This window comes from Genypterus blacodes, unplaced genomic scaffold, assembly GCF_046128005.1.
Source record: "Genypterus blacodes isolate CSIRO-AG114 ecotype Tasmania unplaced genomic scaffold, CSIRO-AGI_Gbla_v1 ptg000015l_1, whole genome shotgun sequence".
NCBI lineage: Eukaryota > Metazoa > Chordata > Actinopteri > Ophidiiformes > Ophidiidae > Genypterus > Genypterus blacodes.
Window position 1 is genome coordinate 719,808 of NW_027466829.1, and position 26,690 is coordinate 746,497.

Here is a 26,690-nt window from a genome sequence, read left to right on the forward strand (position 1 = left end):
CGGCGTCTGGTGGGAAAATGAGATCTTTCCTTCCCTCAGTGTTTGTGTGATCAAAGGGAAAGCTGACTGCAGCGCGAGTCTTCAATCTCAGCAGGTGGTTCGGATCAAGTGGATGGCACCGAGCAGCCAGTTCCGCCTCAGAGGGAATTAGTTCCTCTACAGGGGTTGGTTAGGGGCCATTCAGCTATTAACTCAAATTAAATGGAACGCCTTTAAGGGCATTATGAGGTGACAGATTTTCAAGAAGGGCAGAGGCAGGAAGTGATTACATGTGACAGTTGCCTTCTAGCTCCTTGCCACCATGTGTACAGTCTCTTCTCTCTCTCTCTCTCACACAAACACACACACACACACACACCCTGATGTCACTCTGGTCTAAGCTTCCGATAGCAGGGTAACATTTCAAGGCAGCATTCCTGAGGTCTGCTTGCTCTACATCCACTCTGGGAATCCACAGTTTGGCCACCGGAGGAAAAAGGATCGATTTCTACGTCAGCGTTAGTTTTTGACATGTCTTTAAGCATGAAGTGGGTCATGGCTTGCTGTACATTGAGGACGATCTCATTAGTATTCATACAAAGGAAAACTGCAGCATTTTCCATGCATTCAATAAGACACACACAAAACATACAAATCCATACGCATTAAGCATAATCAATTAATTTCCAACTCGTCGGCTTCTGGACAACAAGCTTTTAAATTGTATATCTAATTGGCAAGCTGGAAAACCCATTCACTCAAGCACAGACACTGAAACCTAAAACCTTGACTTGCACTTTCTAAAAGTAGACTTTGGGAGAGATCTGCAGCCTCCACTTGTCACTGGTTTAATTCATGTGCCACTTGCTCTACAAAACCCTCAAAGAAAGCAAGCAGCCGTTGTTGCCCTTCTTGTTTTATAAGCTATTCATCCACACAGGAGCAGGGAACATTTTGTCCGCTGCTAATCACTGTTTGCTGTTAACAGAGCTGATTATAGTGACTGTATATTGTTTGTTTTCCTGCTCTGGTGGATCTTATTTAGTGCTCCGTCATCTACAGCCTACAGTGTTTTGAATCAGGAAATGAGCGAAAAAGAGAATGGAAATTTGTCTCTTGCTGCAAAATATGAGTCTGAGGGGAAGAGGGAGTTTCAAGGTTCAGAATAAAGGATCTATAGCAGTTTTGTGCTTTATATGTGCACACAGTCACAAGAGATATTTTTTGTTGTAATAAAATACTATCAAACGATTTGATGGTCATTTAAGGTTAAATCCCCAACCAAACTCCATCAGACCACCAACCTCTCTCAAACCACTAATGTCTTAACTTCATCACCTGACAAACCTTGGAGCCACATGAGCTTGTGAATATTATCTGGCTGAGAACTGCATCCAGATTTCAGAATGTGCCACATGAATCTAGGCGATTAAGGCGAGTGTGTAAACGGAGAGGGTGAGCACGGTGGTTGGTGTGGAGCGACCGTGTCTGTGGGTGGCTGCACCTGTCTAACTGCGCTAAAGGAGCAGCGCCTGGGCCTCTTAAGTGGACCTCAGCCAAGGGTCAGCGGGGGAGGAAGGTAAAGAAGAGAAGATGTGCGGTGGATGAGCCGAATGTGATTCCCCTGAAAATCTTACAGCTATAAATAGGTTTTATTAGGTTTAAGTGGAATTAGTGGAGATGTTTAATCGTCAGCATGCTAACAAAAAGTCACGAGAACAGAGTTGAGTGATAAGTGTCTTACACACTCACACAAGCTCCAACACCGCCTGCAAACAGGTGTGCAACAAATATCACAAGTAAAAAACAGTCCCTCAACAGGATAACATGTCATAATTAATTTTCCATAGCCACATATGGTCCCTAGCTACGGTCATGGTAGCGGCAGGAGCATAGCCCAGAGCCCCAGGTAGGTAAACCCCAGTCCCAATATAACACAGACACCAAATACACTCACATGGGCTCTTATAGACAGATAAGGTCTCCATTTTAGCAGAACAGTACATAACTTCTGAATGTGGGAGGAAACAGGAGCGCCAAGAGGAAACACACATGAAGACTCTGTTCAGAAGAAAGCATCAGGACAGAGCCTCCTTACTGTGAGCAACAACAACAACAACAATAATAATGATAATAACCTAAAAGACTCAAGTGGAAGTGCATTAAGAAAATGTAAACTTTATTGCAACTTTCTAAGTATTCTGATTTACAGAAGAGTAAAACACTTTGTAATGGCACAGTCATCGTAATATGTACATTGATGATATTGCAATAATCCAGACGGTTCAGTCGTCCAGATTTAAGAGTGGCACATTTGCTCAGTCTGTTGAGGGAAACCAAAGCTTTCCTTGCAACTTCTATGAGAACCTGCCACAGCGTTTCACAAAAGCATAAGAATGGGAACTTAGAAAAGCTCCTTATGTAAAGGGGCTTGCTTGGTAAATCACAGTTTGTCCATTGTACATTCAGTTCTGGGAGAAATTAAGACATCGGTGTGTTCACAACATACTGTGTTGCACTAAGACATTTAGTGATTTGATAAGCACGATTAAACCTGAGTGACTGAGTGGATACAGTAAACTTGTTGAGTGAAGGTTGCAGTCGGTAAGTGGTAAATAATTCACTGAGTGAGTGAAAAAGGGTCCAGAGACTTCAAAGACAGTCTGCGTCGTTACCGCTGGCTAATTAAGATTGTGTTCGTGTACTTTATCTGAAAAAGCAAACCTGTAAGCTGAAAACGGCAATGATCTAACACAGAAGGAAGTGTTCTAGCATAATTAAGATCACTGTGAACTAACTCATCATATATACAGTAATAAAACATGTCTATGGGCTATATATGATTAAGAGTACTATTATATTTGATCTCAATAAGAAGCAGCAGGTCAAGGCAACTGGTTGTTGAGTCTTTGGAGACGCACAGAGAGATGGTAGGACAGCATTGTAAGTACTGTAGGTGATTAAGTGCTCACACCTCCGGAGACTCTACGTACAGTATATTGGACAGAAATGACAGATGGTTTGAAAGAGGAGATCAGGAAGCCATCAGTGTCAAACTGGAAAGTGTCCCTTACTTACATCGCTGCCGTAACATCTCTACCCTCGCTTTGCTTCACTTACAGAACTGTCTTTACCCCATTTATGATTCTCTAACCACTGCAATGACCTTCAATGTGGCCGCTACGTGACTCCAATGAACTTTACTCGCCTCCCATGTGAGCAGAGGAGTCACCTGGTCTAAGGTGTGAATGACTCAGAGGATAGATGTTGGTTCAGTGCCCATCACTGACTCACAACTAAAGAAGCTACTTGGGTGATTGATGCATCATCTTCAAGACTTAACAGTGAGTCCAGCTGCCTTGAACTGCTACTGCCTGATGACCTTGATGACATGTCAATAACATATAATTTGCTTATGTCATTCACAGAAATTCTCTTATGCAACTTTGTCTTCTGGACAGGAAGTGGAAGTGGCAGTTGGACAGCTCAGGCTGAGGGGAGAACTTACTCACCGACCCTTATCCAACAGGCCACTGAATCTCTGTGACCTTCAACACCTGATTTCATTTAATGATTTCCGCTAAGTCAAAGAAGGCTATAAGACATATTTCATACATATGACAGTGTCATGTTTTGTGTTTTGGTGAGTATAGCGCCCCCCTCTTGCCGTGTCCTATTAACATTCATTTCCACCTCTGTGGTGTCGTCAACAAGGCTTTCTTTAGAACTTCTTTTGGCACTGGTGAAAGAGCATGTCAACAACATCAACATCACAACAACATCAACAGAAAGAGAGAGAGAGAGTGACAGAGAGAGAAAGAGAGAAAGTGTAAAACTGAGCAGTCAATTAAAGGCACGAGCCCAGTAAGAAGTTCAAATCTAGTGGATAAACAGGAACAGCTAGCATATTTTCCGGCGTGTTCCTCTACCATTATACAAACAGAGTGGCTTGGCCTCAGGTTTATACGGCCTACAGTACTAAGGGACACTGCAATGTCTTCAATAGAGTGGTGTGCTGATAAATAAGGTTAAATGATTGAGGGAGTAAGTGCTAAAGGGGCTGATAAGTCGTTGTATCCGATGATGACGACTCTGTAAAGCAGTGAAAAACTTAACTTGAGGTACATTCATTATACATCAGCCCATCGGCCTGATAAGTTCAAGTAGAAGCCTTTCCAAAGAGTAAGCGAGACATACGGTACCAAGGTGCATCGGTCTCCTTCATATAAAGCTTCATCTCCTTCTAACAAGCATTTCCCTCCATAAAACCACGTCGTCCTTCCTCCTTCTATTTCTTCATTTGGTCTTCTTGAGAGATTCAGATTCTTTGAGCAAACAAGGAGCTTGCTTTGTTCCTCCTTATCAAGAGAGCCAGCAGCAACTAAACATTTAAAGACTGTAAATATGCAGTATGTAAACGCGCAGATTTCTCTGTAACTTACATACCAAAAAAAAAAGCAGAACAGTTGAAAAAAAGAAAGGTCCGGAAACAAATAAGCCAAGAGGTAAAAACCAATTATCATCTTTAAAAAAAGGAAGAAGAAAGTCACAAAGAAAAAAAAGTACAAATCATTTTTGAATTGTAAAGTGCAAGTATAAAAAAACAAAACAAAACAAAAATCATCTTTCTACATATATTCTCAAGGTGGGACCTTAAGACAGGGTCAATGGTCTTTAGTGGAAAAGTGCAAGTTGAGAAAAGCACAAATCTTTAAAAAAAAAAGAGATTTAAAACAGTAACAGGATCAGTCAGGTGACTTGGTGGTTCTGATAGGACTCAGCTTCTCCGTAAGAAAATGGCCACCTCTTCCAAGGCCACAGGGTAGTCCTGCAGGTACGTCCCCCCGTCAAACACCTGAGCGTTGCGGCTGTCCTGCCACTGGAAGCCCCCATCAGGTAGATAGATATCCCTCTGCACGGCCCCCTTCTGCACCACCGGGGCCACCAGGACCTGGAAACAGGCAAAACCAGGAGACGTTACACTCAATATGTCCAACTACAGCTCAGGTTGATCCTCATAGCCAATGCAAACAGACAGAACATTAGGATCTCCCGTCCAATCAATCAATCACCTCGTCCCCAATGAGGAATTGGTCATCTATGGTGAAGGTCACAGGGTCACTGGGACTGAGCCACCACATGGGCCTGTAGATGGGGTTTCCCGTCACCTGCCACTCCTCTGCATACTTTTGTATCAAGGGGACCACAAAGTCCTGGTGCCGAGCTATGTAGGCCTGTGTCAGGTTAAGCACCTGTGGGCCGCCATAGGAGAGGACAAGGAGGTAAATATGCAGGGAATAACAGAAGAGGTGACAGCAGCAAGAACAGTACGATCTGTTTGTGTGATAATCATCCTCACACAGACTCAGACTCATTTATTTCTGTCTTGACTTTGAGACTGCACAACAAATAGATGACCATGATTATCAGTATTGTACTTCATCTTCTACCACTGTCTGAAGTTATATTCTTATCCAGCCAACCATGCAGTCAAAGAATCTAAAGGAAGGAAGTAACCGAGACCAACAAAAATGTCCTCAGCAAAAACTAAATCATCTGCCACAAGGATTTCAGGATATTATAAAGTATTGATGTGTAATATTGACAATGAGGCCTGCTGAAGACATTTGTGCCAGCTCTGCACCCAGACACGCAGACAGAATTTCGGCACAGCCCATTGTTGACTTAGCGGGTTCTAAAGCGGGCCGAGTCTTCCTCTTTGTCTCCCTTCTGCATTCTTGGAAGGGTCACATCCTCTTCAGCGTCCCACGACAAAAACAAAACTCTACCGCAGCTATAAAAAATGTATTTTCATGAGTCAGGATTAAGAGCGTTTGTAGGAATGAGCTCGGAGTCGCTGCCTGGGTTTGAGTGGATCTCTCTCTCTCTCTCTAATTGAGAAGCCAGGCATGTGTGTGGGTTTGAGGTTTTCCTGTTGAAACCTGCCTATGATGGAGCGAAGTCTTGCACAGGATTGAAATAAAGGTGCACCACACTTACGCTATTAAAGCGTGACCATATTTGTTATGGGTAACAAATAATTATATTCTTCGACTAAATCCTTTTACTTCAGCTGAGTTTATAAATTGAAGACAGGATGCAGAAACCAAAATGGAAAACACTGCTGCTGTCAAACGTCTTGCTGTCCAAAAGGCCTATTTCTGTCTTTGTCACGCAACACAAGTCATAACCAATATATTTTGCGGTCTCAGTCCTCTCCTAGTGGAACAAAACACTCGATCACTCCCACCCAGTCACACACTTGTCAATTACCCATGGAAATGTTAATTGCCGTAATAAAGTCTTTTTCCAAGACTTGTCCCCAAATTCATTATCATTCCTGCTGAAGTGGCTCTCGTTGTTGTAGCCGAGACTGAGAACGAGCCGTAAATCTGGAGTCGGGGGTTGTAATTTGGACCAGATGGACTTCGAAAAACCACAGGTAAGAGAAGGAGAGAGAACGGAGGGTGAGATGGGAAGGGCAGGAGGGGGGAGAATAACAGCCCTGTAGCAACATCAAGAGCGTTTCTGTTCAGGAACCTGAGCCTGTGAAAAATATCATATCTGTCACTGGATTCTCTGAGACTGAGGGGTTCGTCTTCCCGCATTGTGCAGTGGATTGGTACACTCTAGATTTCCAGTGGTGAGGGACGGTGGGGAGCTCACACACGCCTCTGGAAACACAATGACTGGCTCACTGACATGGTGGGAATGTCGAGGAGGATCGGCTGATATGTCACGGCATCCCACAAAAATAATACTTATACTGTTATTTTATGTGATTTCCTCCTATTGTTGTTGTTGTGTTTCTGTGAGGCAGTGGTGCAGGTTATGTACCCGATCTTCTCCGCAGACCCAGGGTGGCGTGTGGAAGCCCATAACAGGGAGAAAAGCTGCAATCTCCAACCAACGGATGAACAACTCCTCATCTGTGACCAGTTCGCCAGACAGTGAGCCTCCTGGAGAGAGAGAGACATCGAGACACAAAGAGAGACTGTGAGGAAAAGGGTCACTTAAGGAACTCAGACTCAACTATAATATCAATCACTTGTAGGTTGGTGAAGGAAAGCATTCCAAGATTTTAAGATTTTATCTTGCCTGTTTTGAAATTACCCCTATTTTGTTGTACTGTTGTAGTCCCATAAAGAACACACACACACACGCTACACGTATACCATCACAAGTGGTGATTTTGTAAATAGTGAGTCAATATGTTGCCTGTAAACAGCACCAATGTTGCTTGTATAGGTGAGAAAAGTGACCCATATTACCTACTGCATCAGGAATGAGGAAGTTGTATCCCAGCAGAGTGTGGTGCAGCAGGGAGGGAATGATGCCCTTCAGGCCCATAGGGCTCCAGTCGGACTGCAGCAGGGTCATCCTCACAAAGACGGGCTTGTGGCTCGACCTGGAGGGCCACATAGAGAATCTAATCATCCTAAAGCATCTCTTCAAGCAATTTTACACAATTATCAGGTCGTTAAAGCCTGGACTAGGTCACATAGTAGCTTTTACAGGCTTTTCAACATGTTGAACTCAGGGTTCCTTACCGTGTCCCTGCCGTCACGGTCGTAGTGTCTCCTATCCTGGCGGCCAGGTCGGCAAGCAGGCTGATGTACTTGTCTCCGGCCAGGGCCTGTGGTGCCTGCAGGGCCTGCTCCTCAAACAGGTTCCCCTCACCCCCCTCCAGCATGATGTACTCCATGCCCAGGTGGGCCTGTAAGGATCCGGCTCTGTCCAGGAACCAGCTCACTGCTCCTGGGTTGGTGACGTTCAGCTTTACGCAGAACTTCCCTCTCCACTGACTCAGTACAGGGATCTGCAGAGGGGAAGGAGAGGAGCATGTGGAACAGACAAGGTGTTAGGAATACCAGTTAATTTTGCCCTATCGTAATGTTCAGCCACTCTCTGTATGTCATTTGCCGCTGTGCTATTGTCCTGGTAGATTTTCCGGCCTTGCGTTCACACTGCTTGTTTCTTTCCCTCGCTGCCCTTTTTACCTTAAAGTGAATGAACAGTGGCTGCAAGGTGGATGGAAAGTAGCCACTTTGGAAAAAGCCCTGTGTCTGGTTTCTTTTAAGACCAAGCTGACTGCTCTCTTTAGGTGAGGAAAGTTTGGTGTTTTAGAGGACCGCACATGACGTGGAATGTGTTCTCAGTGGAAGGAGAGGAGACGCTGGCTCATTCTGTGACTGAGCTGGTGGTCCAATTCCCTCTACCTTTACCCACTGGAGGAAGCGTCCCTGAGCAAGACACTGAACACTGAACACTGAACTAAAAGGCTTGCATGCTACCTCTGTCACCATTGATGTGTGTGTGTATCTGTGTCTAAATATAAGACACCGTTAAGCACTTTCCACTTGTGATATAGGTGTCATATAAAGTAAATAAAGCCTATTTCCTGATTTGCTAAGTAGGGAAGTTGATTCTGCTGCAACACCCTCAATGAAAAAAAGGAACATCTGGTAGAGAAGTTAAAAGGCAGGGCAGTCTAGTCCTCTTTAATCATGACTGTGTCCCCTCTCAGGTCTCACCAGCTGTCCCCGGGGGCTTGAGGGGAGACTGAGCCAGTAGGCCTCCGTGCCATCCATCAGGGAGGCGTGGAACGGCGTGGTGTCCACGCCCAGGAAAGGGGACAGGGTGATGGAAATGTTAAGAAGCTTGACAAGCGGGAGGTCCCTGGTCTGTCTCTTGGACGTCCTTTTCCTGCTGTTGAGGTAGTCATGGTCCTGTAGAGAAAGAGAAAGAGAGAGAGAGGGAGAGGGTGAGTATTGTTGGGTCACAACTGTTGAACTATGCAGCCCAGAAAAAGCGAAAGAAGAAATGTCGCGTATAAACATCCAATCATAATCAAATACAACCAATTCACTTGACTTGATAACAATGTGGACCCTCCGAAGTTTCATGCGACTCAAAAAGCAGGACGGAGATATTCTTGAGGTCTTTTGGCCAGAGTGAGACTACAGGTTAGTCCATTTTAAGCCTTTGAGCCTGGAGTCCCTTTAGGGGAGATGGTTTGATCCACACATACCTGTATTGGTCACAGAAGCTGTGACTAGATGATTTACACATTTGCCTCTCTTACAAATGATCCCAGGGATCATGAACTGCCTGTCGCTGTGATCTTATAATCTCTGTCAAGACCATTTCACTCACATTCTAATCCTCTGGTATTTACTTAATGTGAATGTCAAAGTGAGATTTGAGATTACATAACTGGAACAAAACCTCTAAAGAACACAGTGGTTGACCCCAGGAGGTGAGCCTGCGGTGGGAAGAACGCGTACATGAGAACACATTACGCAATTCCTAAGAAACAGTTTTTTTCCTGACACGGTGCCTTTGAGCATTCGCAGCATATTTGATTCCCGATATTTCTTTCTGAGCTGCTTTACTAATTTCTTACTTTGCTACCCATCAAATCATTGAGTATGTCAGCGCAGTAATACATTTAGAAAAATGGCACTCTCTTTAATCATGCAGAATTTTTCCAGTGCCAGTTTGTCTGTGGAAGCTGGAAAATAAAGGCCGGTAAATTTATGAATCGTTGTAAAACTGGAGCCCGAGGAAGTTTTTTACAGAAAATCATTGTTCGCAGTCACACTGTCACACTGCTTTTCAATGCGGACCTGTGTGCTTGGCCAGTTCTTTGTGGCATTTCGTGTGACAAATACAGCAATGCAGCGTCTGCCTGCTGTTTAATACCTCTGATGTACTAGAAACCTTAAGATTTTTCTCTCCCTGCTTAATGTTTTCAACAGCATCCTGCTTCTGTCAGGATCTCCTCCACCGGTTAGACTTTAGATCCCTTAGAATCTCATCACACCTGATTCTGAGCCGCCCCGCAGCTTCAACACTGCAGGAACAATGAGGCCTCTGGTTTCGCTGGTGTTCTTTGCTTCGCTGTGTTGGTTTTGAAACTGAATATCAGCAGGTATTGACTTTGATTCATTTGAAAGAAATCGAATAATATCATATGGCTGCTTTCCACTGAGTTCCCAGTAACGGCCGAGGAAAATAAATGTATAAAGTCGAAGAAAGTCACTTTTACTAAAATCACATTAGATATGAACCAACACATGTAGATTTTGCTTATTTGTGTTAAGCCCAAAGCCGAATCGTTTTCTTGTTCTACTTTTGACTTCTCTTTGAACCTGTCCTCCTTCCTTCCTTCCGTTGCTCCCTTGTGCTCTGTAGATTCACTTAAGCAAAACCCTTTCATCTCTGTCCTTGAGCAGATTTAAGCTTCTGACAGGTGAAAGCTTCACCGTGGCTGGATTGCATTTTTTCAGTGAGTAGGACAAAGATGAAGGGTTGTTTATGTCGCCTACGAGACAATGATTCCTTTGTGGTTTGGAGGAGAGACGAGCAGCGATGAACTCCTACCATATCAGCGAGGAGGGTGGTGGAATGTTCATTGAGGCTGATGACTCCCTCCCCCAGCTGGTGTCTCCTTAAACGATTTGAGAAGATCCTCAGCTCCCTCTCAACCTTCGGCCCCGAGTCCACATTGGGGAGCAATTTCCAGAACGGCAGCCTAGAACACACAGGATAGTACAGCATGTGACCCGCTGCTCCCAGGCAAACTGGACTTGTTTTAGTTTACGAGTCCCTAAACACCAACAAATCACGGCTCACTGGTAGCACAGAACCGCCAGTGTGGGTCTTCTGACGTTTATGCAAGGATAACCCCCCAGGAAATCAATCACAACTCAACTAACCACAGTGTTTTCAGGTTGGGGAACTCCCTGGTGTGCTGGGAGAGCTGTTGCACCGCCTCCTGGTGAGCAGCTTTCACATTGTGGGCCACACAAACAGTGTACTGCAGCGGGACACGCTCCAAACTGGGACGGGACTGCAGGCAGAATTGCTGCCTGCTATCAATCCCCAGCTGCAGGGGAATATCAGGAGACACCAGCACAGCAACACCTGCATGGGAGGGAGAAGGTACACAACGTCAGTGCCTGTCATAAAAAGTATAAATATGTCTTCCAAGTATCAGATAAAGGAATGTTAATAAAAATATGAAGTCTTGGCCCATGTAGCAGAAACACAGCAACCGAGTGAGATCTGGAAATGAAAACAATAGCAGGATTGGTTACGTTGTTAGTGCCTGAAGTGATTAAACTCTGCCTAGTTGTCAAATCGTCGAATCTGGCAGACGTGCGCGACGGTCCATCGCAGATTCCATTAATGTGACATAGTGCAGGAGTGTTACTGAGACCGGGATGAGTGTGTCGGATGGAGTGTTGTCGGAGGTAGAGTGTAGGCTGTGTCAGCTGATATTGCTCTGCTCAGATGTGAGACAAGCATCCCTAGAATGAGATATAGCAGTATGTGGTTGGATGAACTTACCCCAGTACTGCCAGCATCTGTAAGCCTGGTAGGATACACTACACAACACTCAGAGGTGTTTTGTTCATATATATATATATTTATATCTTCTTTATTTGCAAAGCCCAAAAGTGGACTCTTCCCTCATTTCTCATTGGCTCTGTGATAAGACCAGCAGTGGAGGTAGAAATGACAAAGAATCGGCATTGGATATCGGAGTCTCAACACCAAAAGGCTTCTTCAACGCTGATAAAGTGTCTCCCTCCTTCTCTCCACGTGTATTTCTGCATTAACAGCCGTTCAGAAGCCGTGTGAAATGATAAGATTATGGCGACGCAGATGATTGTGTCCGCAGATGTAGCTGCCCTGCACGGAATGCCTCCCCGCTCTCAGGTTACCCCCTCCCCTACCCTCGCTGCTTCTCACCCGTCCTGACTCCCACCTTCCCCACATTCACTACCTTCCTCTCCGCTCTGCTCTGTGTGATCACAACCAGTGTCGAACTTCAACTCCCCTTCACAAAAAAACAACAAATCTGCCCTCTGGGTTTCATTTTGCATAATCCGCTCAAATGTTGGACCCATCGACGAACAGATTTACCTCAGAAAAACCCTGTAACCAAAGCAGGCAGACAGTCTGAGAACCCGGGCTGAGAGTTCGGCTCACCTCGTATATCCTCTCTAGTTTCAATGGGGTTACTGTTCTTAAGCAAGGCAAGGACCAGAACCTAGCAGGGTCCTCATGTACCAGTTTATAATCAGATTAATGCTTTCAGAGATCAGCCTTCAGGTCGTGCATAAAGCCTAGCGAGGAGCCGTCCAACTCAAGGTAATTCCCACGTGTTTGCAATGGATAATGTCAAAGAGATACTGGTAACACCTCAGCTGCCTCTCACAAGATATTAGGTCACCATCCCACTGCTTATTACGAGTTTGTCAATAGAAATAAATAATAGACGATCGCAAGCACGTGCCGCTGTATTTCCACGGCAATGAACCTGAGTTTGCAATCGGAGGTGAAGGTGCTGGAAAATTAAAAACGGTGACGTCAACAACTGTATACATGCATACATACTGAAAAGTGGGGCAGTGGGGAAAATGTTATAGGTTCATGGACAGATGAGAGCGGAATGCAGGCAGTGGAACTAGAGGCAAGGAGAGAACACCAGACACCAGGCAGCCCCGTAGAATGATGTGCAGATACAGCAGGCTGTAGACTGTATGTCGTTACACCCGTACAAAGTGCGTGAGGAGGGGAAAGTGGGAGAGTTCAGATTTGTACCACTGATTTCTGGAGTCATAATTAATATGAATGGGAAATGCCACCGGGCCTCGAGGACGCAGGGGCAGCCGGGTCAAAGAAGGCTACGCTTTTAGTCCATCTTTGACTGAAAGGAGCCATGTCTGCGTTTATACAGTTCTATTCAAAGCACTTGTATGTGTTTTACTAAAGGGCGGGACTCCGGTGAAACCTGAACTTCCAAGCTCGGTCATGTCAGCGCCACGAAACACAAGTTCATATAAGAGACTGAATAGTATCCTGACAATGTTAGACAGACACAAGCAGGAATCAATAACTGCATTAGAAAGAACAGCCAGTTTGGTTGGTTGGGTTACAGCTAAGGTAGGGTGCAAGGGGGCCCCTATTTTTAGAACAATGCCTTAAAGCTTCCCCAGAATATTTTCCACTCGCTCTTAAAAGTAAAACCCGAGAGCTTGACTGACTGCATCCACACACCTTCAAAGCGGCAGAGGAAAAGAAATGAATGAACTTTTGGGGCAGATTTGAATGATATGACGCACACATACTTCAATTTTACAGCTGTCGGGCTGACGCACAAATCAAGCTCCGACACACAAACACACACACACATAGACACACACACACACACATACGTACGTACATACACACTCACATACGTACGTACATACACTTTCTTTTTATGGGATAGCATAGACATAGAAGAAAAACAGAGCAGGGCTTATAGGACCATAAAGGTTCTGCACTTCCTCCCTCTGGTCCTGTGCTGAGGGTTTGGAGGTGGCAGCTGAGGAGACCCCCGCGTACCTTCTGAGGGGGTCATGAAGGTTTTAATGTGGTGTCTTGGTCTCTAAGTGTGGCTGGATGGAGGGGAAAACTCTGCTCCCCTGACTCCCCGCTGCTTTGCACCAGATGGGCCCGACTCTTTTACCTGTCATATTTATACTCTTATTTATGACACCTGCACACACTTACAGGCCTGACCGCCGGTTATAAAAATGTGCATTCAAACGCTCAACTGTGTGTGTGCACACGTGCGCATGTTCCTGCCTGTATATGTGTGTGTGTGTTCAGGCATGTATTTCCTTAACAATGGAAACTTGCTTTCTGTGCCCAACCTCAAGAAATTGATGGCCACAGAAGCTGGGATCATTCCATCGTAGTAAATTTCCAATCCCCACTTATTGAAAAAGTATTGAAACATGAAAGGGCCATTCACTGCATGTTTGTTCTGCTTCTATCATCAATCTGTTTTAATGTTTCCAGGACGCAATGTTCCATATTGTTGTCATATCTTATCATCACAAGTAATCACCGATGTCAGCATATCAATCAGGTAAGAGGATGTGCAGTGCAAGTGAGACCATTAGTGCAGGCAGTGTGTAACTAAGCAGCTTTTTATGTATTAAAACATTCCTTTTTGTGGATTTAAGTCTCAATTAATTAACTCGCCGTACTGCTAAAGCTTTATTTCGCTCAGACTGGCTCAGACATGATCTTCTCTACAGTACGTTCAGTTGTCATGACTGAGCAGATACAGACTGTCGTTACTTCGCTATTGTATCCCTGCGCAAATCTGCACTCACAAAACGTCGTCCTCCGCTGACTCTGCGTGTTGTTTCTTATGGAAAGTATTAGGAAGGAAATCAACTGTGGAAAATTGTGTGGGGATGATTTTCATACAAGAAGGCCTTTCATACGGCAGATCACAAGCTCGCAGCGAACAAAGCTTCAGGGTCCAGAGTGACTCTTTTTTCCCCAAGCGGTTCTTATCAGGGCAAAGTCGGTAACTGTCTGACCTGATAAGAACCACGGGCGCTGTTTGAGGACATAGGGGACAGTTTGAGGACATAGGGGACAGTTTGAGGACACAGGGGACAGTTCTGGGAATTACACTGAGGTAGTAGCTGTAGTGAAATAGTATGGGTGAGTAGATTATTTGATCTTATTGAATCAATATGAGTCGTTGGTAGTGATGAACTAACAGAGGATGATCACAGACCTCTGCGGCTTAAAATCAACTTGTTTTGTTTGTACACATGAGGTCAAAAGGTCAGCGATGCATGACTGACAGGCCAAACAAAAGCATGACATTAAAACTTCCAAACCAAGCAGCTTTAAGAGCAAAGTTAGGTTTCTTGAAAAAGCTGCGGAGTGTAATTGTCTGGCAGCTAAACTCTTTCATATGATTCTGTGGAAGTTCTGTGGAAGCCTGTTGGATAACCGTCAAATGTGCTTTTTTTTCTTTCTTCTCTTGTGTGGTTATTCTGCTTACACAAACATTGCTCTCCTCGGATGATCACTAGGGAAACAAGCTTCTTGCCATTGTCTCTCTCGCATCACATAAAAATAAGTAAGTACCGTTATCTGAAAATGAATCACAGTTTCATAACTTTAATCCCTCCAACTTGTTGTGCTTGGCTGGTTCTCAACTATTAAAGCCAAACAACAAATGAAAAGGAGAAAGTGAAGTATCGTTAGTAGTGGAGAGACTGAGCCAGAGATATAAATATAGAGAAAAGGAAGAGAAAGTGTTTGTCTGTGTGTGTGTGTGTGTGTGTGCGTGTGTGTGTGTGTGTGTGTGTGTGTGTGTGTGTGTTTGTGTACTCAGGTCTCCAGGAGTAGCTGTCAAGTCTGTTGTGTCTTACAGAATACATTTCTTCGGCTAATCTCTGAGGATTGGATCACAAAGGCTCGCCTGCAGAAAGTAGTGAAAGCTTACAGATATGAACAGACAGTGTATAAATTACTTTTATGAGCTCCAACACGAGTGCAGCAGCTCATAATCTCAAAGGATGAGCTTTATCACACCATCATTGCTGATGACAACAACCTGCTGAGAATACTGCTACGCACGCACGAACGCTCCAAGTCCTTATTTGTAGGGGCGAAGTTGGGGAAACAGTGATTAGAGGCCGAGCGGTTTGTCTTATTTAGGTCAAATTGCGTACACACTGCGTATGGACGAGGCCTTTTGTGTGCGGAGAAACACCGTATCTTGAATGGAAAAGATGAGAGAATGGAGAAACACAATATAATAAAAGAGATGGTACACATCCTGCCAACATCCCAACTGAAGTCGTGTTTCCATTACAGCTTTCAAAACCAAAAAACAAGTCCATTACGTTTGAATGCAAAATCAAACTGCACAAAACGAAAATGTCAATGGAAACGCCTCATATGATTCAGTAAGATAAGGAAGGAATTAGAATTAAATCCCTTATCTGTTTGAATAGGTGACAATTATTCACCTTCTTTTCTTAATGAGGCTTCATGTATATTTATAGCAAATCAATCTTTTAGGGAAGTTTGGATGTTTTGATTCCACTTGAGCAAAAAGGCCAAACAAGCTTGATGTTATAGTGATTTGACTGTGTGCCAGCAGTGGAAGTTCATCTGCCATCATCATCATCATTTCTGCTTAGATTTTGCTCATTAAAACTCATATATTTTGTATTTCACAGCTGTCTGTTTGTGTAAATGTGGGTTTTAGGTCAGGTTTGGCCTACGGCTCCTGTTTTCCGGTGATATCGTCTCTGTTGTTAGTAGTCCAGTTGTTTCTGTATGGATAAAGACAGGTGGGCCTCTGACAAGTTCCTCCAGTTGGCAACACTCTCAAATGTCACTCTGCCACACTGCTGCATATCTTCTCTGCTCCCTCGACTTTTCTACCTCCTCTTTACTTTGCTACTGTACTCGTTGCTCTTCGTCCGCTTTAATTCAAACTATACGGCCGATTGTTTCTCTTTCTGCATTTCTCTATCTTTTGATCTGGCCATCTCTCTCTCTCTCTCTCTCTCTCTCTCTCTCTCTCTCTCTCTCTCTCTCTCTTTAACGACCCCCTGGGGTCCTCTTAGGTTAGTAATGTCACTCACAGCTCCATTTTCCTTACCACATTTATAATGAGAGTCAGTGAGGACGGATAGCACCTCAAATGTACAGATAACAATGGTCAGTGTTTTCATGTTTCACTTATCCAATTGGAACTGTGCATAAATGTGCAGCTGGGACGGACGAAAAATGGATACATCAGCCTGACTGTGTATCTTTATGTCCTATGCATCACATGCATAAGCGCGTGTGTGTCAGGGGTCTGCGGAGTCACATGAGCATCGTTTGTAGGATTCTACAGATCCATCGTGGAGTGACTGCACCCACACGAGTGACCAAAGCAGCAGAGACGACCTGCTAACCCGTCTGAGAAACCAGACAGCAGACACGGTTAATCTTGACACCAAAATACCTTTGTGTCACCCTCACCACACTGTGCATATCCTCCTACTGTGGCATAAACATAACCAAAACGCAGCAACAAGCAGATACAGGCAATGGATAAATAATCATGGGACCCTGAATTTTGACTTTCCATGGAAACACTATTTTACAGTGAGCAGCAATGGAAGCAGAAAAACTAACAGCATGAATGTCAAGAGTATATCATACTCAGTTTACAAAAGTGAACATTTGAAGCAAAATCAGTCTATTTGTCTTTAACTCCTTAGCCAAATATGAAGAATGACATCACACATGTTGTCTATTGATGCCATTCCAAAGCCCTGAGCACAGCTACTGTCAGGACTCTATCCAACGCCATCAAAACAATTAGTCAATAACAACAATCTGTTCTAATCCTAATCAGGACAAGCAGCCAAGTGCCATTTCCACTGCAGCATCTTGAGGCTCTGAGGAGTAAGGGATTCACTCTAAGGACAAGTGAGCCAACCGGGAAACATCCTTGAACTTTAAAACCAGATATCATATTAAATACCTTTAATGTTCCGATAGGCAATAGGCATTGTTGTCATCGCTCGGCTTGGGTTAGCTATGTTTGGGGTTATGTACGATATGTGTCTGCGAGCGGTTACATGGCAACGTTCAAACAGTTGTTCTCATCGCGACCTCATCTGTTTTGTTTTTTTCCTTCTCTGCGAAGCTAAAACGGGGAAACAAAGGGTTACAGAGTTCTAATAATTACTGCTGTCCTCTCACAAGGTGGAAAAAGGATTTATGTCATGTGACTCCGAGTTATGCCAGCCACTGTGTTGCATAATATTTCAACAAGTTGCATGTACAGTATGTGTGTACCAGCGTGTGTGTGTGTGTATCTGTCGCTGTCGGTGTGTGAGCTACTGGAGGACGAAACGCTGCAAAACAATCTATGCGGTCATGACAGATGGATGTTTTTGGTGTCACCTGCTAATTGAGCTCTGACCTGGACACACAGCCAGCTCGGTGTCCCCCCCGAGGTTAAAAACACACCTGTACACACACACACACACACACACACACACACACACACACACGCACACACCAGGCGTTCCTCGTCAGTCACATTAACCATTCACATCCGCCTGTGGACTCTGCCTCCCCTGTTGCTCCCAGGATAAAAATCTAACACCCCCAAAAATAACCGGGTGGGTTATTAGAGTCGGCAGGGCCTTCATCCAACCTGGCCTTTTAATAGAAACAAAAGGCAATTACCCCGGTATTCCTAAGAGTTAATTTAAGATGCTAAAGGTGGTTTGCTTGCCTTTGTAGTCTAATCTCTAAATTAATAAACTGGGATACCACAGACTGTATTGTGTTACGCTCTATTTGTGGGCCAGCCCGATTATCCAGTGGTGATGTTTGGGAAATGCTGTTGGGATGATTTTTCTCTGCGCACAAACACAAACGAGCACATGCATGAGGAGGATAAGAAAACACAACAACAATCACGGGGCTTCCCTCACCCGCTGGGATTCACACACACATGCACACACATCATACACACACTGATGTAGGATCAGGTTGCCTGAGTGCAAACCCTGCACCAAAAAAGCTGAGCCTGCTGTTATTTTAAAGACATAAAGGTCGGAAACTATCACTATGTCGCATCTTTTTACTGAAGAGTTCATCTCCACTGAGGGTAAACCAAAGATGACGGATGATCAAAACACAAACAAACAGTTTCGTCAGGCCTCTTACCTGACGAACCCAGGAAGTAGCGTTCAAGAGCGGAGCCGAAGCCAGAGGGATTGTTCTTCAGGTCGCTCACCACAAAGGGCTGCATGGTGGCATTCTGATCATTGATCGGCCAGCTCTGACCTCGCACGCTGGCACCGCCGTACCAAGACACGTTCGTCATGGAGAAGCAGTCCTGGCAGGGCACACACACACAGTCACAAGTCACACACAAAAACAGTGAGGGAGAGAAAGATTAGGGTCAGGTTGGTAATGTTTTTAAGATCCTCTAATACACTGACACACAGACACACACACCATCACCAACATACAATAACTGCATCAAACTTTAAAACTTTTCGACATAAGATGCATTTGGCTTTGATTTATTTGAAAGAGCAACGTGTATTTACAGACAATATTGATTTATTTGATCACATTTAAACTTGTTGCTCAGTGTGTGTTGCTGTAACACTAGCACAGACTTACAGTGCATAAGTGGTAGGTGACAGGATATGAGATTGTGACGCAAAGCATCCCATGCAGGAAGGCTTGAATGACAGAGTGTGTTGATGTATGAAACCTTGCCTCACCTAACGCATAACAGCAAATGCGCAAACACATTTAATTCGTGTCATCGGCTCTGGATCCTGTTCAGGAGTTTGAATGCAGGTGCCAGATCACACACCGATTCTTTTTTTTGGGGGGTGGGGGGGGGGGAATTAGAAAAAGTGCGACTTAAAGTTAAGAGAGATTTTCTGAAACCAGCCGCGCCACATGACAGGGAGTTATGCTGAGGAATGTTCCAGTGGGGACAGATTAACCTTCCCAAACATCACAATAGTTCAATGCCTTTGATAATTAAGCTGTAGGGAAAGTACAGTAAGTACTGTGCCTGTGTCGAGCAAAGCTATGATGACAAAGCAGGTTTAAGGTGAAATGTGTTTCACAGAGCCATGAGCAATTGAAGTGACGACTGTGGGAGTGGGAGTAGCTGTCTGACACGCATTTATTCCATATAATGGGATTTTTCTTTATGTCTATGACCTATATTGTGGTTTGTTTCATACTATTAAATATAGGACGTACCTTCAGAAGTTGAGGGCATTTGATACAGCAAATAAAATACAATAAAACCAATAAGTAACATTGTAAATATCAGATTTACATATTATGATATTAATGCAGGATTAAAATTCCCTCTTTAAAAATTTTTTTTAAGAGACACATTTAGAAAAAGAGACTCGGAGGAGAAACACGATGATGTGTGTGTGAAATGAATTTAGTCTGTGAATCAAAAGTGAATCAAAAGTCACTTAACAGACCTGGTGCGCGTTTACTACTACACACACACTCTCACGCACGCGCGCGCGCGCACACACACACACACACACACACACACACACACACTGATTAAACGGCACGCACGGGCCCCGGTATGAACCAAAATAATAATAATATAATGATATTAAGCACATTCATCTCTTGTGGTGTCAGACTCGTGCAGTGCGGAGCGGGGATCGGTACCTTCAGCTCCACATGACAGTGCACCGGCGTCCAGCTCATACTGTAACACTCCGTCTCCGTCTCCTCGTTCACGTCCAGCGAGATCTTCACCTCGGCGACAGAATCCCAGGTATAGCAGAACTCGGTTTTGTTCAACCAGCACAGGTTCCTCACGAAGGGAACCTCGATGTCCGGGCTCCCCACGTTCCCCACGTCTATCTCCACATAGGTTCTGTCCTCCGTCAGGGTCTGTATGACCAGCGATTGGGTCCTTCTCTCCCAGATCAGCCCGCTAAAAGTCCCCCTGAGGATCCAGTTCTTGTTAGGCTGGTCCACTACTTGCCAGTATATGATCCCGATGGTCATGACGAAGAAGACGGCCACCCCGAGGCAGGCTATAGCTCCCTTCCATGTCTCGTTCATCTCCTTCAGCCCCGTGTCCCATGTTACCTCTGGGATGGGGCTGGGGTTCCTATTTCGAGCGTGGGGCATGTTGTTTTTTGAGATGAGCAAAGAATCAAACGCAAAAAAGGCTGCAGAAATCTCTGTGCGTGAAAACCCCCAGCTGCCTCATCATGTCATGGTGTTTCCAGTGAAGCTACAGGAGGAAGAAGGAGAAGGAGAAGAAGGAGAAGAGGAAGAAGAAGTCCAACTCTTTATCTCTACCACACCGTTTATACACTGATGGCTGATTTTGCGCAATTGTGCGGACCTGTCATATGACTTAAAAGTGTGAAAATCCCTTACGGGGGAGTAATAACAGAGTATCAATGGATAAGTGACTTACCACATAATGCTGCCGTTTTAAAAGAGTTGGATTTGTAAATTGCATTGGTTGCAGTGAGCTCGTGTGCAGCCCCAAGCCGGGTTTGGCAGCAATGCCTACGAATAGCTCCTAAGACGCTAACTTGCTTGCCCCTGCACTTTCTGACGTAACGCCGGGCTGTTTCTTCAGAGGAAAGGTAGAGAGAGAGAGGGGAAATGGGGGGACCGGGAGGGTTGTGTTTTGGCAGAGTCCTGGGGGCTGCCATGCGGGGCGAGGAGGCCATGCATGCGGGCAGCCGGGCGGGGAGTGTGAAGAAGAATCACCGTGCGTCCCTCCCCAACACACACACACACGCAAAGTCTCTCCGTGTGCGCTCCCTCAGTTCGTCTCCGTGCGTAAAGACACGCGTCGTCGTCCACCCCCGTTGTGTTTGATGGACAGTCACGGGCGTCAGTGTGGGTATGGAGAGGTAAGACTGGGGCATTGCTGAGCTGCTGAGCCCACGTGTGGTTGATCTTGTGGTGATTGATCGTTTGGGGGCTGAAATCATGTCAGATCAGATGTTAGACTAATGCACGTGGGATATTTTGGGGATCAATGATTTTAGTCACTGTAGATTTTTTAAAGAACGTAAATGTAAGCTGGATTGGACATTTTCGGAGTCTCACTTTCTATATGTTATCCATTATTAATTAATAATAATAAATTAATGACTCAGACCACACTTATTTGTTGTTTATCATAACCTTTGACCTTTCAATTAAGCATTGCACAGGATACTTGCATTTGAATGTTCAGTTTTATGAAGAAAGGTTTTTTTTAGATTTCTCAATATAAATTAAAATTATGACATAATAACATCACAATCCTGTCCCATAAACGTAAGGAGAACTAACTGTTGATTTACAGTGTTATGGTTAAATTAAAGATGAGAAAATAGAGGAATAACCACTATTCATAATTAAAAGCTTTGTGGATGAGCTGTGAAATGAGGGTGAAGGGACCGGGAAACATTTGTTCTTAATGATTAAAACATGAAGCGTTAATCTACTGGAGAAAATCAAATTAATTAGTGTGATGAATGAAAGCGCAGTTGCCAAGATACAAAATTTAATCTGTATAAAAAGAAAGAGAGAAAACTATTTCTGCAGATATACTATCAGGCATAAACATAGACACTAAATAGAATCAGTGGAACCAAACACAACACCAGCCTCAATAATTGTGCTAAAATTAAATACAAAAAGATTTATAAACATGTCCACAATTTAAGTAAACTTTGAATTAGTTCTGAGACAAATATGGGCATGAGGTTATAATGGAAAAGGTCCCATGCATTTGTTCCACAGACACATTTTAGGCTTTACGGCTGTCATGTACGTAAACCTTTACACCATAACACGATATTAAAAAAATATCAACCTGCAATGGATACCCAGTGTGTTTTATGTGATATCCAATATTAAAATGCATCATGGGTGGAGTGTAAGGTTTAACATCCCGCGTAGCTCAAGTGGTATGCAAAAGACACATTAAAGGGTCAGGAATGTTGTTTATGAGTGCTTAAAGGGTCGCGGGTGGTGATGTGATCGGATTGTTAACATCCATTGTCTAAACACGATGTCAACATATAGCTGAGCTGCTGGCACTGACAGCTGACGCACATGTCCGTCTGAGCGGCAGATGTACAACACAGTGTGCAAACAAACCGGAATATCAAACTCTTAACTCTTCTTTGATGCATTATTGTATCATGTTATGTATTACCATTTCCAAAAAGTAACCTATCCCGTCCATATGCACTCATTTTTGATCTTGTCACTCTATTCAGACGTATTCTAACAGCAGTTCTTAGTGCGACGAGGTCATGACCGTCCTCTAACGGGGGAAACCGACTCCAAAATAATTTTATCCAACCCAAACATAACAGGAGATGGAGCACAGCTTTAACAATGTTGTTATGTTTTGTAGGTTAAGGTCTTCCACAGTGCAGCACACCAGATATCTCAAGAGTGTTGGTTGACATACCTTGAAGATCAGTTGCCCCTGTCCCCGTTTATGCATGTCAGGCCCCCCTGATCCATCACATAACTCTGGCAGGGGGAGAGACACTGGATAAGGCTGTGGGAACCTGCGTGCACCCTGCACCTAATCGCCCAACGACAACTACAAACTGATTAAAAATCTCTGGAAATTGATCAGTCAGTCAGCGAGTCATTTTCAGGTGATGAAGACGTTCCACTTTATCAGTCGGTTAATGGTCGGTTTATGGTCGCTGCGCGTGTGTGTGTGTGTGGCACTAGACCCCCTGAAATTCAAGTTCAACGTGGGCCCTGTGGCGGCCAGGCTCCTGGGTCAGAGGTCAGGCTTATGACATCAACGGAATATCCAGGGGGAGGGTCTAAATTGACATGCCATCCAGATTGCCCCCAACTCCATCGCTCATGGCTATAAATAGGTAGAGGACTGCCGCGTGGCATGCACTCACTCCCTCTGAGAGTGTGAACATAGAAGATGAAAAAACAGAGGAATCTGACCTGAACTGGTCACTACCTCTGACCACACACTCAGTGTTAATGGCACAGGGGCAAGGGTTTAATTAGGTGTGTGGCAGAGGGACTAATGGTTTTTGTTTTGCGGTTTAAGTGGACTCTGTGCTTTCTCTTGAACTCCAAATATTGCACCTTAAAGAACTTAGCAGTGGACTATAATCAAAAGTAAGTGTGTGCCCCCTGTGATGTGACCACAGACACAGGAGGGCCAATCAGCATCATGGTGATTGACTAGTGATAGATTACAAGCTGAGACCTGCAATCTGCTGCAGATTGTCTGTGTGGATGAAAATCTTCTAAGCAGCGACTGCCAAAAAGTAATGATTGTATCCCTTGACGTCGCCTCCGCTTCCTCTTTTGTATCCTCTGTGAAGGCCAGGCGCTAAAGCTGCTGTTGATGATGTGTCTATATTCGTGTGGCTGTGATCTGTTAATGAACTGGAGTTTCACAGATGGATTGACATCAATTCCCTGTTTGCAAATGAATCATTTAGGGGTGAGAGCTCCAGACAAAAAAAACAAACATTAAAACATTGAGTCCCTTTACATGCAAAACTATTCACATCAGCTGACAAACTTTTCCATCTTCATGTCTGGATCTTCAATTTACCATTTCCCCCTTTTCTCCTCCAGGATATTCAATACCGACATCTTCTCCCCCGGCTGCCTGAGAGTCGGAGGGGGAAAGTTTCCATGCGGCCCCAGCACCCGCACTTGGCGGGACAATCCTGCTGTTGACCGAAGTGTTTCCGTTTATCCACCTCTCCTGTCAGAGCGTTCCCTCTCCCTCTCTCTCCCTCTCTCTCCCTCTCTCTCTTCCTCTCCCTCTTTCTTTCTCTCTTTCACTCACCACCCCCTCTCCCCTCTCTTCCCTACTTTTCCCCATTTTGTACTGTCACAAAAACAACCACTTTCCATTGCCCCAAACCTGACCCTTTGTCACAACGCACCCCCTCACCCCCTTGCTCTTTCACACACGCATTCCGAGTGGTGTGAGTCTCATTTTGCCATAAATACACTGCGGTCTTTGCTCAGTTACCTCAAAATTTCATTAACGACGCAAAAGTGACCTCATCTACACATGCGCCTCATGTCAGCATGCAGACATCTGTGTGTGTGTGTGTGTGTGTGTGTGTGGAAGGTAATGCATTTGATCTAATCAGGTTTACATGCACATGTCATCTGTTGTGACCGGAGATATTAGATAATACAGTTAAAGTTTATTTTCTGTCAAAGAACGCTGCTGTGTGCACCAACAAACAGGCTGGTATTGCATCTATAAATGGCAGAGTTGGACAACAGTGTGAGAGCAGACCTTTGGCTGAAGGTTGTACCGGTTCATGTTGCTCTCTCCCCTGCCCCCCTTTCTCTCTCCAGACCTGGCCTAGGCTGCACCGGCTGGATCGCCACTAAACATTGGCACCTCCGCTGAGGTAATGAGCACTGCTACTGCTACTGCACCCTCACTAAGCTCTGGGTCCCTGGCCAAAGGGGCAACAGGGCTGATAAGAATGTGTGAATCAACCTTACGCACATAACACACGCACGTTTTTCTCTAAAGCATATCCAGTAAGAGATGTCGACTGGTGGTGACACGTTCACAGTAGCCATTTAGTGTTATCCAGTCGAACGTGTTGTTGAAAAGAACCCTCCTACCTTTGCTTCACCAACTTTATGAATCTCCAGGACTCTCTTGTATGTTGGAGTTGCAGTTCCAAAACAAGTAAACAACCAATGAACTGATGGCACTGTAGATGTTTTTCCTATGACAAATGATAAATACACCAATAAAAATAATGCAGTAAAAACATTCTGATACAGTGTGACGCAGACTGCACAATAATGAAATGCTTTACTGTCCACACACACACACACACACACACAGAGGCTGCACGGTGTCTTAACCCATGGAAACTTCCCTGCCTGGCACAGAGAGGACTGTCACTGTGGGCCATATGCTTCCCCTGCCAGATCTGAACCAGCTGAGCCAGGGACTCATGTTCCACTCAGGGGGCCCTCAATCATTCTTACCCCCATGGCAGGCACATCGTAGTGGGTGTGAGGTCAGATGCCAGCGCATTAGGACTGGAGGAGGAATGGGACGAGGTCTCCCTCTGCTGCTCTCACATTATATGTGTGCAAAGGAAAATACTTGCAGCAGCTCCCGAAGGGAAATCCACCCTTCAAGAGAACACGTTATTTTAGGATGAAGCTGTAACAGCTGCTCTAAATAGGAGATGAAAGTTATAGTAAATAAATTACAGCAGTTTCCGAAACCTGCTCATTGATACTATCCTCAATCACTCTGAGTGGGTAGAAGTATCACATTTACAAGTCTGTCTAACTATATATCTGTATGCCTCTGATATCAGGACCACCTGCTCACATGGACATGGCTGCTCCAACACTGGCTAACAATCATGACTTTTGTCTTTGTTGTTGCTCCTCTTTCACTTGAAAAACTCCAGTTTGAGGCTGGGCTTAATGTTGAATGTTTCTTTAACTTCAATGCGTAAGGCCTTACATTAAAGTTAGGGTTCCAGTCAGACCTGATTGCTTTCTGGGTGTTCACATGTTGTTCCTATGTCATTTTGATTTTTTTCTATTTTATTTTCCACGCTACTGCCAAAACATACAAATTATACAAATACACACAACACCGGTAATTCATGTAAAGGCCCACTTTTATCATATTGCTTGACTTTGCTTTGATTTAATTTATTTTATTAAACGTGCTGTCAGTAATTAAAGTTTAGAAAATACGATTCATCAATTTAAAGTTCCTGTGAATCTCATGCAACCAGCAGGTGGCAACAAATACCCATCAATGGTTCAGCCAATGTTTGTAGCATCTCTAAGAGTTCTCCCACTCACTCATTCCCACATGGCTCTTGGCTTAATAGACGTAGACAAATCAATTATTAACAAATCATGCTTTTGAACCAATATCACCATCAAAACACAGCACATGAAGGATATGGAACGGTAGAATTATTAATATTATACACACATGCTGTATTGTTCAGCTCTGGTTTTCACAACTTGGCCTAAATTCTTCCCTAAGAGGGAACACAGTGTTCCAGAGATGCTCTGTTCTGTGACGATGTAACGAGTTCAGTTACAGATACGTGACTATTCCCAATGAATTACCAAAACAATTGCACGCTAGCCTACTTCCACTGAGAAGGAAATGGACACATCAGATTTATATCTTTTATTTTCTTTGAATGACATTTCAGAGATACAAGTTGGACAATAATGACACTTTTTTATTGTTAAACAGACTGCAGGTTAAAATGGCGTATTCTGAGAGAAATCAAGCCTATTTTAAATTTTTTACTATGTCAATA

General features: G+C 44.3%; 1 protein-coding gene across 1 annotated transcript; it reads right to left on the minus strand.

Annotated features, from left to right (window-relative positions):
* Positions 1-2,219: 2,219 nt before the first annotated feature.
* Positions 2,220-20,609, minus strand: LOC142989631 (SITS-binding protein). Its single transcript, XM_076139235.1, has 10 exons — positions 20,044-20,609; positions 18,541-18,712; positions 10,701-10,908; positions 10,366-10,516; positions 8,514-8,708; positions 7,530-7,798; positions 7,251-7,387; positions 6,817-6,938; positions 5,052-5,231; positions 2,220-4,930 (listed from the first exon to the last, which is right to left on the minus strand). The coding sequence occupies exons 1-10, from the start codon at positions 20,512-20,514 to the stop codon at positions 4,757-4,759; spliced, it is 2,079 nt and encodes a 692-aa protein (XP_075995350.1). The 5' UTR covers positions 20,515-20,609; the 3' UTR covers positions 2,220-4,756.
* Between the last annotated feature and the right edge of the window lie 6,081 nt (positions 20,610-26,690).

Bases quoted from the DNA above. Each gene is read 5' to 3' on its own strand.
- LOC142989631 (XM_076139235.1), bottom strand. From the start codon at position 20,514: ATGCCCCACGCTCGAAATAGGAACCCCAGCCCCATCCCAGAGGTAACA. The intron at 10,909-18,540 runs GTAAGAGGCCTG...CCTCCCATGCAG, and splicing joins CTACTTCCTGGGTTCGTCAG to GTGTTGCTGTGCTGGTGTCT. The intron at 6,939-7,250 runs GTAATATGGGTC...CTCTCTCTCCAG, and splicing joins CCTCATTCCTGATGCAGTAG to GAGGCTCACTGTCTGGCGAA.